The sequence below is a fragment of the Typopeltis vanoorti genome, chromosome 9, assembly GCF_054136105.1.
Source record: "Typopeltis vanoorti isolate ZY-2024b chromosome 9, IOZ_Tvanoo_1.0, whole genome shotgun sequence".
Classification (NCBI taxonomy): Eukaryota; Metazoa; Arthropoda; class Arachnida; order Uropygi; family Thelyphonidae; genus Typopeltis; species Typopeltis vanoorti.
Genome location: NC_143557.1, coordinates 71298657 through 71316277, shown reverse-complemented (window position 1 = coordinate 71316277; position 17621 = coordinate 71298657). Strand labels below are relative to the sequence as shown.

The window sequence follows — 17621 nt, the reverse complement described above, 5'->3', positions numbered from 1 at the left end:
GGATAGTGGCAATGTGTGCATCAGATATATTGTAACTAAGGCTGTTATTAATATGAGATGAATCAAGCAATATTTCTCTAATTCAATTATTCTTCTTTCAAGTTCATCAATAATTTTTCTAAGAAGACCGGTCTTGAAGTCCGTTTATCTACTTCTCTTGACTCATCTTGGAACAATTTAAAAGATATTAGTGCTCTAAGAGCTTCTAATGTCCAGAATACTAATAAAATTAATCTCATCAGAAAATTTAATTCTCTAAAATATATGCAGGATCGTCACACTTCCAATCTTAATTCTGCCTATTTAAAAAAAGTTGTAATAAATAATTCTTCCCATCCACTTTCAACGGCAGAAGAAAGTGAACTTGCTAAAGGTCTCAATTTTGTTATAGCTCCTACTTCAATACCTAAAGAACTATTCTTAATGAAGATAGAAAAAGAAGCATCATTATTACCAATCCAAGAGGCAAACCTTCTTCATATGGAAGCTATTTTCACCATAAATCATGCAAGACCGCCTTCTGATAACATTTCTCATTCTGAGAGATCAGCTATTAAAAGTTTGAGATACAATAATGACATCATTATTCTCCCTGCAGACAAATGGAATGCTACTGTCATCTTAAATAGATCGGATTACCATAACAAAATTTTGGAACTACTAAACACTGACACTTACTCTGAACTAAATAATGATCCTACAAAAGAACTACACAATAGGACCAACAATTTACTGAAAACCACTTCAGAGTTACCAAGAAACATCCGTCTTTCCCTTAGGTCAATTCATCCTCTAATCCCTAGGTTATATGGACTCCCTAAGATCCATAAATTAAACTCTCCACTAAGACCTATCGTTGAGGGCATAAACTCCCTTACTTACAACCTTTCAAAATACCTTGCATCCTTTTTAAAAAATCTTTGTGGCACTTCCTTTTTTCATGTAAAAAATTCAGCTGATTTTGTCTCCAAAATAAAAGACATCAAACTCAACACATCAGATTTAATGGCAAGTTTCGATATTGTTTCCCTCTTCACGAATGTACCTACCTCAAGAAGTTCTAAATCTTCTCCAGAAGAAACTATCTAAGAAATTTTTTTCCTTACTTTCTCACTGTATGAACTCAGGATACTTCAAATACGATAAGATTTATAAACAAAACTCAGGTTTAGCTATGGGCAGTCCGCTCTCTCCGATTCTTGCTGACTTATTTCTTAACGATTTTGAAGAAAAAACAATTAATTCCTCAACTCTTAAACCTAAAGTATGGTATCGTTATAATGATGATGTATTTTTCATCTGGGAACACAGTGTCAACAACCTCAACTTTTTTCCGGACAACCCTGAACAAGTTTCATCAGAAAATCAATTTCACCTGTGAACTGGAATCCGACGACTGTCTTCCCTTTCTGGACTTTTACGAGATACGATGAAAATATCAAAATCTCCATTTTTAGAAAACCCACTCACACAGACCTTCATGCTTCTTCCCATCACTATCCTCCACAAAAGTTTGGTATTATTTCAACCCTGGCACATCGAGCCAGATCTTTATTAACAGGTGAAACAGAAATTGAATATGAAATCAATTTTCTTAAAAAGTCTTTTGTTAACAATGGATTCTCTCTTAAAAAGATTAATAGATTTCTCTCTATCCACCGCTCAATTGCTTTTGAAGATTCTTCTCGACCAGCTCTCTCTCCCCAAAACTACCCAAAATGCTTCAGAAATTCAACATTAGAACTTGCTTCACTACGTGTCCTAAACTTCGCTCCACACTAAGTAGACCTAAAATGAAACATCTTCCTACTCAGTATCCAGGAGTCTACAAGATTTTGTGTGATTGTGGCAAACCTACGGCCAGACAACTAAATCCATCCTTTTACGCATGGAAGAACACCTAAGAGACATTTCTTACAACAGAACCAGAGCCAGCACTCTCTCTAGCCATGTTCTCTTCTCTATCAACTTGGATGAAGGCTGCCAATACCTTGTAGACTGGCCACAAACTTCTAATATCCATGTGTGCTATGATGAACTTGAAAGAAGAATAATTGAATCTAGAGAAATATTGCTTGATTCATCTCATATTAATAACAGCCTTAGCTACAATATTTCTGATGCACACATTGCCACTATCCAGTACTTGCAGTCTCGTGTCAGCTCATGCACGTAGTCAACTTCAGTTGGAACTCAAGCACGCATTCCTGTTTTTAAATGTACTTGTGTGTTTTATACTAGATCTGTTAATGTATTTTATCATGTCTGTTATTTTTTATTTAATTCTTTGTCTGTGATACCTGAAAAAGTTGTATTTCAACAAAACTAGTGGTATCTTAACATTAAACTTTTCTTTCTCGGTATAGAGTTATTTAAATTCATTTATATATATATATATATATATATATATATATATATATAAAGATAAGCCAAAATTTGAAATGTTTTTATGCCACATTTTTTCTCTCTTCATTGTTTTTAAATGTCCAACAATGTGTTTGCCTTCATGAGACAGACACATTGTTGTCTCATTCTCAAGTCATCAGAATCGATGGAGAACTGGCTTACCAGCCAGGAACTCCGGGTGGGGGGTTAGGCACCATAACCCCCCCCCCCCTAGTGTGTATATATAGTACATATGTTTCAACCGTGAAATGCTATTTACACAACACTAATTTTTTTTATCATGTATATTTACTTATTACACACCACTTATTTACTCATTGCTATGTGACTACATAAAATTAACCAACTTACTTCCTGTTTTAGCAAAATTTGGTTGGCAAAAAAAGGCCTTGATATTATTTGAAGCATGAGTCCATTACAGTACAAGTTAATTTGACACCACTGTATTTCTAGCTGCCTTTAAAGTCTCACTATGAATATACAAAAACTAAAGTAACTTCTTGTTTACATCTTTCTTACTGGTAATGGTGGAAACAAACTGATTTGTTTAACAACCAATATGGAAAAATAAATCATGTTCTTAACTTAAGATTAACAAAGTTTTGAGCTGCTCTGAGAAAAATATTGCCAGACTTTTCTAACTTGGAAGACTAGAGATAAATATACAAAATGTTTATAATAGAAAATCTTTTAATACTCATACCCATAAATAGAAGAATGTTTGCCAACAAACACAAAATCCTTTTCCTTCCATCAATAAATCTTCTAGATGAGGTTAAGCATTCAATTACAAATAAAGCAATTTTTGTTCTTTTATAAATCCAGCAATTGTATATTTTTAAACATAATGTAAAAAAAAAGAAAAACGTTTATATATAAGATTATATAAATTTATATATTCATTTAACAGAAGAAATATGTAAGCATCTCTGAGAAAATTTTAAATAGTTTTTTTATCTCTTAAAAAACTTGAAAATAAGAATTTGTAGTCACTGCTACTGTCGTAAAAGAAAATAATCCACAGAAATATAAGTAAGTGAGCAATAAAAATAAAATGCTTGCTGTTCTGATATTTATAATAAATTTTTTTTTCATACTCTTCAGCATCAGAATGTTAGCTTCTTGTTAACAGAAAGAAAACAGTAAAACATAATTTATTAAACATTAAATCTAATATTACTTTGGAACTCAATTAGACTAGAATGGCAGTAAAAAATAAAATTAAAATAAATTATACAGTAAAGATCAATTAAGGAATGTTACTGGAAGTGGAATTCTGGGTAATTTTTAAACTGGTACAACTTTAATTTGTCTATTATAAAACACTGATATATATAAAATGATCATTTTATATATACTATGCAGTTTCATATGGTAATTAAATTTGTAATCCCCCTTACTTCACAGAGGCCTGAAAATACTAAAATTAATAACAGTATTTATAGACCTACTTCAATATAAAAATATATTATAATAAGAATTTTCATTTAAAAGAAATGGAAAAAAGAAAAAAACAAGGGAAAATACACTTTTTGCTAGTTTTACTTCAAAGATTTGAAGTAAGACTAATTATAATTAGTCTTACTTCAAATTTCTGGAATTCATATGGTATTCATTAATCTAAATATGTTGGTAGATACTAGCAGTAGTAAGTTTTTCTACCATTGCAAATCTGCTTCCAAGTAGGAAACATGATTTATTATGCATTTACAGTTTTATACAGACTGCTAGATAGAATCAAAGTAGATGCTTCAGTGGTGTTATATGTAGTATGCCTGTATAAAGCACTTCAACACAAAGTTTATTTTCAAATTTCTAGTTTAAAGCAATTTTAGCCATACCTTGAACATTTTATGCAATTGCTTAAATGAAATAACATTTCGGTAATCTTCCCCCCCCCCATATCAATCTTACCTAAAGGGATGAAAACTTATAGCACATTTTTGATACAGTTGATAAGGTTAAATGATCTGAGAATACTGCACTAGAAACCAAACTTTTTCAAGATAATTCAGGCCTCCAATATGCAATGTGGTGGTCTAACACCAATGAAAATCACCTACCACCTTCTGATTAATATCTAGTATAGAGAAAATATCCACAAAAAATGTTTGAATTTTACTTCAATTATTTTAAATATTAGAATTACATTTTTTAAGACGATAAAAATTAAAGGTATACATTTTTGGTCGTTTTTATAGATAGAAATACACTTTTATTAATACAGACCAGTATTTTACAAATAAACATTTATTAAAACCTACCAGTTTCGCCAGCAAACTGTCTGGCTTTTTCAAGGTATTACGGAGATATGAAAGTAAATGCAAATTAAAAGGAACATTTTAATTGTTCATGTTCCTTTTAATTTGCATTTACTTTCATATCTCCGTAATACCTTGAAAAAGCCAGACAGTTTGCTGGCGAAACTGGTAGGTTTTAATAAATGTTTATTTGTAAAATACTGGTCTGTATTAATAAAAGTGTATTTCTAACGATAAAAATTAGTTGGCTACAAAATTAGTCTTAACTAGTATGATACCTCAAAATTTAAAGTATAACTTTGGAGATATTGCTTCACAGTAAACTACTTCATATTGACCTGTATTCACAAATACATTTCATTAAATTATTTCTCACTAAATTACCAATCCCCATGCTCAACAAATCTTGTCCACTGGTTAGCAGATAAAGAAATGTGTGTGTGTGTGTGTAAAATTTGAATGACGTGGCATTTTTCAGTTTAGCAACTCAAACATTTAAAAAACAGATTTATCAACCTAATTGCAATAAAACATTTTCTGTTAAACTTTATATTTTGCTTGTTACATTACTTTTTAACAACAAATGTAAAACAAATACATAAAGATAAAGATAATTTTGATAACTAGTGGTTAAAACGAGCATGTAGTGAAGGGAAGAGGGACAGTACTTTTTTTTTTTTTGAAAAGAAATTCTGTATTCCTAATTACCACAGAATTCACTCATAATATCAGAAGCTTACACAAGACAGGGAATGCTTATATTAATCTGAAGGAGTTACTTTTAAGTCCATAGCACTTCCTTTTTTGTTTTTCCCCTTTAATTCAATCAGCACTATCACAAATTAAAAAAAAAATTACTAATCCAGTTGCTCAAGAGGCTACAATTAAAACACATCAAGTTTACTAAAAAAATTCTTCATAATTTCAAATTTGTATGCTAATACTATAAATAGTTATTTCAGCAAATTATAAATCCCCCTCTACTCAAGAGCCCTCTATCTTACATTGTTATAGATATGTTACATATCACTAGTTGTTCCTGACATGTTTCATATACAAAGACCTAAACATGTATATATACATATATACATACATGATGGCATACATTAGAAAAAATTAATTGGCAAGAGAGACATCAAATGGAATTGCAACTTCTTCAATACGTGATTTTTCAATGACGACATCTTGTAATGGTTTGTCTTCATCGCTGGTTTTAAGATTTTCAATTTTACGGACAATATCCATTCCCTCAATAACTTTACCAAACACAACATGGTGACCATCTAACCATGGAGTAGCTACGGTAGTAATAAAAAACTGGGAGCCATTAGTATCCTTACCTGTTATCAAAGCAAATAGAAAGGATTATTAACAATATTATTAAAAGAGAACATTATATACAAAAAAAAATTTAAGTGAAAGATTTTTTTTTTGTTTTATATTAATTAATAATTTAGTAATAAAAAATGACTTAAAATAAAATATTCTAACTGAGATCTCTTCTAAGTTTTTTCAAGAGCATTTCATATTTCATTTGTTACCCTAATGGAGTCGATATGAAACATAAGGGGCAATGGATGGAGAGGGAAGCAACCTGGAATCCTACATAATATTTTTTATGGGAACTGAGGTAAATGAAATGGAGGTGCAGAGCATATTACAGAACCTTAATGTGAATACAGCTGTGGGATTGGATGGTATACCAGCTCGAGTTTTAAGTGAAGCAGCGAGGGAATTGTCAGTGCCCTTGACCATATTGTTTAATTTAAGTCTCAGCTGTGGGTTAGTCCCAAGGGAATGGAAAGAAGGGAAAATAGTTCCATTGCATAAAGGAGGCTCCAAGACTGATGTAGCAAATTACTGACCAATCAGCATATCAGGAGTTATTGTCAGAGTATTGGAGAAGTTGGTCAAGAGCAAAATACAGGAATGGATAGATAGAAATGGGAGACTATATGGGGTGCAGCATGGTTTTGTGAAGGGTAGGTCATGCCTCAGTAACTTGCTCATGTTTTATAATGCAGTGACAGCTGAGTTGGATAAAAGTAATGGGTTTACAGTGATACTGCTGGACTTTGCAAAAGCCTTTGACAGGATACCACAAGGAATTCTAATCAGTAAACTGCAGCACATGAAGATGGATATAGGAGGGAAGTTGACGGAGAGATATCAGAGAGAGTAGTTTATTCAGGAGTAGAGTCCAAATGAAGGCCTGTAAATAGTGATGTGCCACGGGGTTCTGTTCTAGGACTACTACTGTTTAATTTATTCATTAACGATACAGGAAAGGATCTGAGTGGAACTGTTGAGTTATTTGCCAATGATGCAAAGTTGGGTAGAGCAATAGTTAATACAGATGATGTCAAAATTTTGCAGGATGATTTGAATAGATTGGCAGACTGGGCAAAGGAGAATAGGTGTCAGTTTAATGTTGGAAAGTGTAAGCTTATGCATTAGGTTGCCAGAATCTGTTGTGGGTGCCATGACTGTGAATGAATTCAAAGCAAAGTATGATAGATACTGTGCAAATGTTGGATAGATTGTTGGGGTGAAAAGATTACCAGTTGTATACCAAATTGATGGAACTGTACCCCTGGAAATTGATAAAGCCAGAGACTTGGGAGTGTTAGTGGATAAGGAATTAAAGTTTAGGGTGCACATAGCAAAAGTGGCTAAAGAAGCTCATCAGATCGCTTGGTTACTGAAGAATACTTTGACGAGCAGAGACAAACAGGCTACTGTTTCTTTTTATCAAGCCTTGACAAGACTCCATCTTGACTACTGTATGCAGATCTGGGCACCAGGGTTTCTTGGTGATGAGGAGGTGGAGAGGATCCAGAGATAAGTGACCAAGATGATAGCAGGCCTATATGAACTTTACGAGAACAGGTTGAAGATTTGTGGATTACAAAAACTGGTTGATGTGCGGGAAAGGGGTGATATAATTGAGACATACAAATTACTGAAGGGTTTTTACAAGATTAATTCAGAGGAAATTTTTAAGAACAGGTATGGTGGTGGGAGAACACTAGAGGCCATCCATGGAAACTGAGTAAGAGTGTATTTAGCAAGGGTGTTAGAACTAGGTTGCCAGAGTCTGTGTAGGCACCATGACTGTGAATGAGTTCAAAGCAAAGTATGATAAATATTGTGCAAATGTTGGATAGTTCTTGACATGGTGTTTAGGCCTCCCTCAGTAAGTCTAAGGACTCCTTGGAGTTGCTTGTAATAATAATTATTATAACACCAAGAAATGGATTCCTGTGACATGAAGTCGAGAAATAACCATATCAAATGTCTTAGACATTATAATTCAGACATCATAATATCAATTAATGTTTGTGATTCCAGATTGTACTGAACACTAAAAGCAATATGGTGAGTAAAATCAACTCTCATCGCAGTGAACTATAGGGATGAAAAGATGTTAATTTATAGCGAGAGGTTTGCCATAGAATTTTTTAAAATAGCTTTATGGCCTTGGAACATTTTTGGTAGTTATAGTGAATGAGTTCACTATAATATTTGCAAGAGAGCCAACAGAATTTTCTCCCTTTCTCTAAACCAGCAGTACAAAACCCAAACAATTTTAACTTATGAATTTGTGAGTTGGATTATAAATAAAACTGATGAAAGACTAGAGTCTATTCTGAGCTACTTTTATATAGGCTAATGACTTCACATCCACTATCTTAGTATCCCATAATGTGAAACACCTTTCAGAGCATACATGGCTCCCACTGATGGTACCTCAAAATAAAGATTGAAACTGGTCTGGGTAGTGGCCCTTCTCATAATGCATAGCATAGCATTATACACACCCAAAAGGAGGTGTGTGTGTGTGTGTGTGTGCGCGCGTGCGCTTTGCATTATGTGATACTACAAGTGACCCCATCATGAAGATACTTCATGCACAAACTGTTTGCTTACACTTGAATAAAGGATTAAACCAAGAATATAATTTCTTGGCTATAATAAATTTAGTTTAATCCTCTATCCAAGTGTAAGCAAACAAAGTTTGCACCTGAAATATCTTCAGGACTAAGGCAAGTTGTGGTAAAGGTGGACCAAACTCTCATCACTCCTTGTCTTAGTATTTCCCATAATGCAAAGCACATCTCCTTGCAGACATGTATTAAGGCTATGCATTAAGGGAAGGGCCACTACCCAGACCGGTTTCGATCTTTATTGTAAAGATGACTTCTCCATTGCTCCCACTGACGAGACCTCAAAGGTCGAAACCGGTCTGGGTAGTGGCCCTTCCCTTAATGCATAGCATTAGACATGTCCGCAAGGAGATGTGCTTTGCATTATGGGAGATACTAAGACAAGGAGTGATGAGAGCTTGGTCCACCTTTATCACAAATTGCCTCAGTCCTGAAGATACTTCAGGTGCAAACTTTGTTTGCTTACATTTGAATAAAAGATTAAACTAAATTTATTACAGTCTAACCAAGTGGGAAAAAACTTCCAACATAATTCCTTGGCATCTTTAATTTATGGGATTTTTTATATTTTTTAATAAGTGGCTGTATCATTGATAATTCTTTCCATACCTATGTAGACTACTGATGAAATAATGGGTTTCTCTCGGCAACATCTTGCTCAACTCACAGTGAAATGAAATACAAAAATGTTCTGCACTTACAATTTTAAAAAACTGACTCAATTCTTCAGTTTGATGGCAGCATTTTCATTCCACAAAATCTATACACATTATGTTAGCATGTTAAAAAACAGAATATATACTGACTCATTATACAAAATATCAACTTTTAGTTTCAAGGTGGTGAACTACATGGATGCACTGCATTATGTAGTGAGACTAAAGAATATTCTTGAGCACCTACTGTAAATACGAAATGCAAATTCTTAAAATTAAACCAGATATACATTATCATTTTAATTTTATATAGAAAAGAAAGGATTTTTTTTTACTATTTGGAGTGGCACCTTGAATCAAATTTACCTTAACACTTATCCTATTTCATCTGCACACCTATCTCAAAAATATGAAATTATAAAATCTTTGGTATCTAGAGTACATAAAATTTGCTCCTTAACTCTTCAAGAATTGGAAACTATGAAACAATCTATTAAACAGTTATAACCCAATAATTACATGAAGTCACTGACAGTTCCCCTCAGTATCCTCCAAGGGAAGAGGTCCACAAAATTCCAATTTCTCATATAAAGACATATGACATATAAAAGCTACTCATTCACCATCCTTACTGTGCAAATACACCGATGCTTTGTGTCAAAAATTCAAAAATGGAATGAGCAGTGATAAATTTTAAACTGTGCAATTCTACCTCAGGTACATTTAATGATCTTAAAATAAGTGTACAAGGATGACTGCCTATTATGTGCACAAAGCATTTGAGTGGGGTGCACAATTTTGAGATGGTAAAGATTCAAAAGATGATCCATGATCAGGAAAGCCTATCATGGTTTGGATTAATGAAAATGTGGAAAAATTCATGAAGCTCATCAACAGCAATTTTCAAATCACCATTCAGACAGTTGCACAGAAACTGAATATTGGAAAGGAAGCAACCCATGAAATTTTACTGGAAAATTTAGGAAAAAAAAAAAATTGTTTGCAATTTGTATCACATTCTTTGACCCCTAAACAGCAAGAGAGAAAGATGGCATGTTGCTTTCAATATGATCCAGAAATAGAATGACACAGCATGGAATGGCAATTGCCAACATCTCCAAGACAGCAAAAGTTTTGAATACAGACATCTCAAATCAGTGCCAACTGTTTATTTTTATTTATTTATTTATTTTTTGACATTCACAGAATTGTTCATAAGGAATCTGTTCCAGGAGAGCCAAATGGTTAACAGTTAGTACTCAGTGTTGTGCAACATCTGAATCAATCCATAAGATTAATGAGAGAGCAGTACTAAACAAATAGCAGACTTGTTTAGTACTGTTTAGGCCCTTAAACAATGAACATGCATGTTTTGCATTAAACGTGTAGTTTCTAGCTTCCAAATCTACCAGCGCTTGAACAGCAGCATTTTCCAGATTTGGCAGCAGTGGCCTTTTTTGTTAATCGAAAACAAAATTCAAAGGACTGTGATTTCATTCAGTGGAGGTCAATGTGACCACCGAATACAATGCTATACCTTTAGGCACCCACCAGCGGGGTTTTGAAATTTTCTATGGATAATGTAAATGGTAAATTGAGTTAAGAGAAGATTATATTGAAAATAAATTATTCATCTTCCTGCACTTGCTCTTTCTTTATACAGTTTTGTCTCATTATTTAATGGGCACACTATAACATCTTACAACAACTCAGTTATTTAGTAGTACTGTGTGGTTTTATTCTTCATTTTGGCAACATGTTGACATAACACTTGAATTCTTCTGTGACTTCCACTTGTTTTCCATTTTTCGTACTGATGGTATAATTCTTCTGTTTATTTCACTGTCTTGGTTCTTTGACAAAATTAGTCTTCATTTAAACAGACGATGCCAATACCAGCATGATATCATGTAATACCATAATTATTATTATTATTATTATTTTTTTTAAATCTGAGCCAATATAGAACACCATTTGGCTGACTAAGTTCCAAATGGCAGCTCATATTTTTCATTCAATATCCAGGTAGATATTGAACCTGATTGCCCTAGCTAACGTGGCATTCCATGTGAAGGTGAGGATGGATATAGCTCAAGAAGCCCTGGCAAGCTCCTCACATTTTTCAGAGGCTATGTGGAGATTTCTTCCCAGTTATCTAGCACTGGCCCTTAAACAATATCCTACTGTGCATGTGTGTGTATTTAAAGCCATCAAGGGTTCTTAGCTTTGATGGAAGGCATGACGTATATTTGGTCTCCAAAGAGAGTTTTGTTTATCTAATAAGCCTTCTTCCAAAGTTTGGAACCCTTGATGGGTTTGTCACACACAAGGGTAATTTTTTTAAAGGCCAATGCTAGAAAACTGGGAAGAAACCCCCAAATACACTGAAAAATGTGAGGAACTTACCAGGGCTTCTGAGCTATATCCAGCCCTCACCTTCTCATGGAATGCTTCATTAATATCTTCCTGAATACTGAATGAAAAATATGGGCTACAATTCAAAATTTCATTAATGAGTCATGTTGCACCCAGCAATGAAAATAGCATCTACTCTAAAAACTTGTACAAAAACATCCACATTGCAGCAGGATTTAAATCTAAAGGCCATCCAGACCATCTCTCTCTCTCTTCTTCTCTTCTGTCTAAGACGGGTTGAGTCTTCCCTTGAGCAGGATCTTCCAGTCTTTTCTATTCCTTGCTGGCAAATCATTAAAGAACATTTCGGGATGATGTTCTTTATTGATTTCAGCCAGGTAATTCTTGGTCTTCTGGGTCTTCTTTTTTTTCAGTTGGAAAAGTATTGATTAGGATGTTAGGAAATCTGTCTGCATCCATGAGTACAGTGTGGCCAAACCATCTTAGTTGTTGTTTTCTAATTTTTTCTATTACTGTCTTTTTATAAAATAATTCTTGTCTGACTGTGCTGTTTGTTTTCTTTTCTATCCAACTTGTTCTATTTATTTTTCTTAAGCATTTCATTTCAAATGCCAGCAGTTTTTTCTCCTCTCTTTTCTTAACTGTCCATGCTTCTGCTGCATAGATGACTGTTGGTATAATTATTGATTCATATAATTTGATTTTGGTTTCCTTAGATATCTTGTTTTCCAGATTTTCTGTAATTTTCCCATGGTGGTCCATCCTATCGCTATTCTGTGTTTGATTGTTTCAAGTTCATCTATTGTTTCTGTTAATTTTGATCCAAGATATATGAAGTTATCTACTTGTTCTCCGTTTAGGGTGGCTGAGATGGTAGTTCTGTTCCTCCCTATTTTCATCACTTTTGTCTTTTGTATATTTATTGTCATGTCATATGTTTTACAGGTTTCGTTTAGCTTGTTTATCAATCTTTGTAGTTCATTTGGGGTTCTTGCAATAAGGATGAGATCATCCTCATATTTGATATTTATGTTTAAACCATTGACACTGGTTTACAACTCCGTCTAGATATATGTTTAATAGCCATGGGGAATAATGAGCATCCTTGCATTACTCCTTTTTGGATCTCTATGGTTCTGTTGTGAGTGTGTCCTTTTTAATTATTGCATTTGTCTTAGAGTAATATTTTATCAGAAACTGCATTATATATTTATCTATTGCTTTTTCTAGTAGAACTTTAAGAAGGATTTCTCTATTGATGCTATCGAATGTTTAAAGTCCACAAAACTACAATATAGTTCTTTATGGTCTTCCCAACTCAGCTCTGCTAGTTGGTGCAATGTGAAAATCTGGTCTATTGTTGAATAGTTTCCTTGGAAACCAGCTTGTTCTATGCCTATCAGTTCTTCTTGGATTTTTTTTAATCTATTTTGTATAATTCTTATGAATATCTTATAGGTGTGGGAGAGTAAACTGATTAATTTCTGCAGTCTCTTTTGTTTCCTTTCTTGTATAATGGGATGATCTTTCCTGTTTTCAGTCATCTGGGATCTCTCCTGTCTCCAGACTATCAAGTACTCAATACTGTTAAATAATGATAAACAACAAAATTCATTAGAATATTAGAAAAATTTATTCAAAATGCATTATTCATTATCTTTACAAGTTTCTAAAGACTCATTAACCTAGCTAAATTAAAGAAAAGTTTGAAAATTAACTTAAAAAAATTAAAATAGAATTTGTTAAAAACCAAACTGTTACAACAAATTAAGAATAAAAAATATCAGAAATAAAGACCAAATGTATCAAAATAGACAGAGAAAGAGAAAATAATCAAGTGCATCACAATCATAAACCAACAGATAACATATTTTAGCTATTCATGAACAATGATAATGAAGAGGGAAAATTATGTAAACACAGAATATATAACAAGGCTATTATGGTTGAAAGATAAATATGTATAAAATCAAAAGAGAAGTTATACCTAAGTTATATAAAGACTAAGTATTCAAAGTAATTTCAATATATAGATCTGAGAGATAATAAAGACTGGAGACTTATTAGAAGTGTAAACAACATGAATGGAGCTAAATGATTGTTTTGGGTTGGAATTACATTTTAGGGACTAAGACCATATGACCAATACATTATATCTGTTAATTATGTATGTTCTCTGGCTTTTTTTTTTTTTTTTTTTCTCCCAAGGATGTAAACGTTTTGGAAGGAAAAATCCATCACCTCAGCTGAGCCATGCTAATTCACCTACAAATGAAGTCCTTAAAAAGGTGTCCTAGACAAGATCTGAACAAAGATCTTTTCACCATAAAAAAAAAAAATGTTGTGTCCTTGCAACTGAGGCGGCAATGAACTAATTAATGGGATAATGATCATTTGAAAATGAAGATATCAAAACTGTCACTTGGAATTGTTGATAACCAAAAAAGAGTAATCTAAGGACATATGGCCATTTAAATGCCATGGATAATTTTTCACATTGTTAAGGGAAAGTATGAATAAAAATTCAAGAAAAAAGAGTATAGGAAAAAAAATGTCTGAAGTGAAGCAAAAGTGCAGGTGAACTAATATACAGAGCTAAAAACTGCCCTGGAACCAGCAAACTTGTAACAAATCTTCTTTCTTCCAAGGTTAGACGATCAGCATTCATTGTTCAGAATATAAGGAGATAAAAAACACGTGTTAAAGCAATTACTTTACTTACAATTACGAAAATAACACTCAACATTTTGACTTATCAGGAAAATTGTATCAATTACAATACACAAAAGCAACAAAGCAGTTACTTTTGTGTAGTGTAATGGAGCTTGTGTCTTATTCATGTTTTCCTGATGACGACCTTGATATAGAGGTCAAAACGTCAAGTATTATTTTCTTAATTGTCATCATCATCAAATTCCTGCCATGTACCCTCAAGGGGGTGTACAGGATATGATAGTACTACGTGAAAAATTTACGTCATTACTAAGTTCCTATCTACAATTTTCCTCAAAATCAGTCTGTTACTTGTCAAGACACCAACATTATCGGATCTTAATATTTCTATTGTCTAAGGCACTTTATACAGTATCAATTCACCAATATTTTGGTCTTCCTCTGGGTAGTTTTTTTGCCAACCTGGCAGAGAACACTTGTTTTGCTAATCTTTCCTTGCCCATTCTGTTTAAGTAACCATACCACCTGAGATTAGCTCTGCTAACACATTCCTGGATGCTGACAATGTCAAGTTCTTTCCTGATATCCTCGTTTTTAATATGATATTGCCATTGATGCCATCGTTCACGACTCTAATCTTTCTCAGGACTTTCATATCTGTGGTCTCTAGTCTTTGATCAAGTATTTTACTACTGACCGAGCTCTTAGATCCATAAGTTAAAACTGGTTTGAACGCTGTCTTGTATACAGCTAATTTAGTGTTCCGACTAATTTCTCTCTTATTCCATATGAATTTATTCAATTGACTTCCTACCATACCAGCTTTGTTGATTCTGTTGTCTATTTCCATTTTAATTTACCATCTTCATTAAAAATCGTGCCTAAGTAGCTGAAATGTTTTATTTGTTCCACAGGTTCTCCGTTCACAACACAGTTGACATTTTCAATGATTCTGCTTATTTTCATTGTCATTGTCTTTTTATTGCTGACCTTCATACCTTATCTATTACAACTGTTATTCAATTTAGTCAGGGAAACTTATAGACTTGTAGCAGATTTATTTAGAAGTTTAACATCATCTGCATAAAGCAAAGAGCTGACATTAACATCTCCAATTTTGATATCATGTTTAATACCACTTTACTTCATAATGTGATCCATATAGATAATGTACATCCTTGTCTGACACCAGATTTAACATTAAACCATATTCCTGTACTTCTTTCACTTCTAACTGCTGACTTACAACTCAAATAAAGACTAAATATTGCTTGATATAATGCCCCATTGATACCATATAACTGTAGCATACTGAATAGCTTCTCTCCTGGTACCTTGTCATATGCTGCCTTTTCCAAATCGACAAAACTTAAATACAGATCTTTGTTATATTCCCATGATTTCTCCACTATTTGTCGTAAAGTGAAGATCTGATCCTGACAGCCTCTATTTTGCCTGAATCCAGCTTGTTCTTCACCAAACTTTCCTTCCACAATTCTTCCCAACCGTTTCTCAAGTATACTTGCATATATCTTGCCAGGAACACTCAATAGGGATATACCTCTGTAATTCTCACATTCAGTTTTATTTCCCTTTTTATATATGGGTACTATGAGAGCTCTGCTCCAATCATCGAGAATTTATTCCTCTGTCCAGGCCATCTGAACTATGCAGTGCAGCCACTGTAAGACTTTTACACCACCACCATACTTCAGCATTTATGGCCGAATATCATCTACTCCTGCTGCGTTTCCACATTTCAAGTCTTTGATGGCTTTTTCTACTTCAAGTATGGATATGTATTCCTGTTGAGTGTTTTTTTAACCATTGTGCTATCACTGCTTGTGTCATTTAGCAATTTTCCAAAGTAATTACTCCATACTTCAAGGATATCTTTTCTCCCCGTTTTCATGTCACCTTTATCATCTCTAACTCCTTTTACAGCACTCTTTCCTCCATTCCTAAGCTTTTGCCACCTTCTTGATATTTATTTTCTATGTTCTTGCCAAAGTCCTCCCATGACTTTTATTTAGCTAGTTTTACACACTGTTCAGCTTTCTTATATTTGTCTCTGTATTCTCTAAGAGCACAAGCTGACTGACTTATTTGCCAGGAACTTTTGATATGCTTTCTTCTTTTCCTTCACTGCCTCTTTAATTTCCTGTGTCTGCCACGGAGCTTTAATTTTTCTATCCTTGCAGACAACTTGCCTCTCTAGCTGAATCAATCAGGGTTTTCTTCAAGGCTTACCACTGAATCTCCAAGGTTTGGTTCCTGTTCTCACACTCTTTCATTTTTCCTTCAATAATCTTTGTGTATTTTAGTCTACAGTTCACATCTGAGAGATGCTCAACCTTTATTTGCTTTAAAACTTTCTTACATGTTATTCTTTTCAATATGAAATTCAATTTTATCCTGCTCAAGACTAAATAGTGATCACTTCCAATTCCTCTGTACACTCTGGTTTCCTGCACCAGGGAGAAAACATCACTATCAACAATAACATAGTCAATGAGACTTTTCTTATTCCTTGACATGTGAATGTGTGCACATTTTTATGTTGGAACATGGTGTTAGTAATAACCAGTCCATGTCCTGAGCAGAAATCCAACAGGTATTTGCCATTATTATTAGCTTTGCTCTTTTCTCCAAATTTCCCCAAAACATTTTTGTATGTCTGACAATCATTTCCTACTCTGCTCTTTACATCCCCAACAAGGACCAACCTTTCCTTTTTCATTGTTATGTCAATTGCCTTCTCTAAAGCCTCAAAAAATTCCTCTACCTTAGTAGAACCTTTTGTGGGATCATAGGCACAAATAAGTCTCATTGTTCAATTCTCCATTCTGATATTTGCCCACACCACTCTACTTGAGACTGCCTGCCATTCAAGAAGATTAGCCTCGTATTTAGTGTTGAATACTATGGCTACTCCTTCTTTTCCTTGATTGTCATTGCCTGAATATAACATTTTGTATTTATTGCTCAGAAAGATCTCACCAGTTTTTGTCTTTTTTGTTTCAGTCATTCCTATTATGTTGATCTGGTACTTATCTAATTCCTCAGCTAGCTCCATTTCTTTGCCATTCAGGCTTCTTATGTTGATAGTACCGATCTTTAACTCTGGTGATGTTGAGTTTGAGTGTGTTTCAGGATTTGTTCCAGTAGCTGACTTTTCGCTGTTTGCCCTGGTTTCCTGGCAAAAACAATGGGTGCCTTGTTTAACTGGGCGATGTCCCAGCTGGCATGAAATTTTGTCATGTTGTACCATCATTTTGTATTTTGGTTTAATCAATAGGAAT

The 17621-nt window shown here is 33.7% G+C and overlaps 1 protein-coding gene across 1 annotated transcript in view; it reads right to left on the bottom strand.

Moving 5' to 3' along the window:
* Positions 1–4831: 4831 nt before the first annotated feature.
* LOC150103141 (peptidyl-prolyl cis-trans isomerase B-like) overlaps positions 4832–17621 on the bottom strand; it is a 48152-nt gene continuing 35362 nt past the window's right edge. Inside the window, exon 4 of the mRNA XM_090398344.1 lies at positions 4832–6007. Within this exon, the coding sequence (XP_090254470.1) occupies positions 5784–6007 (224 nt within the window). The 3' untranslated portion in view covers positions 4832–5783. The remainder of the gene's footprint in view (positions 6008–17621) is intronic.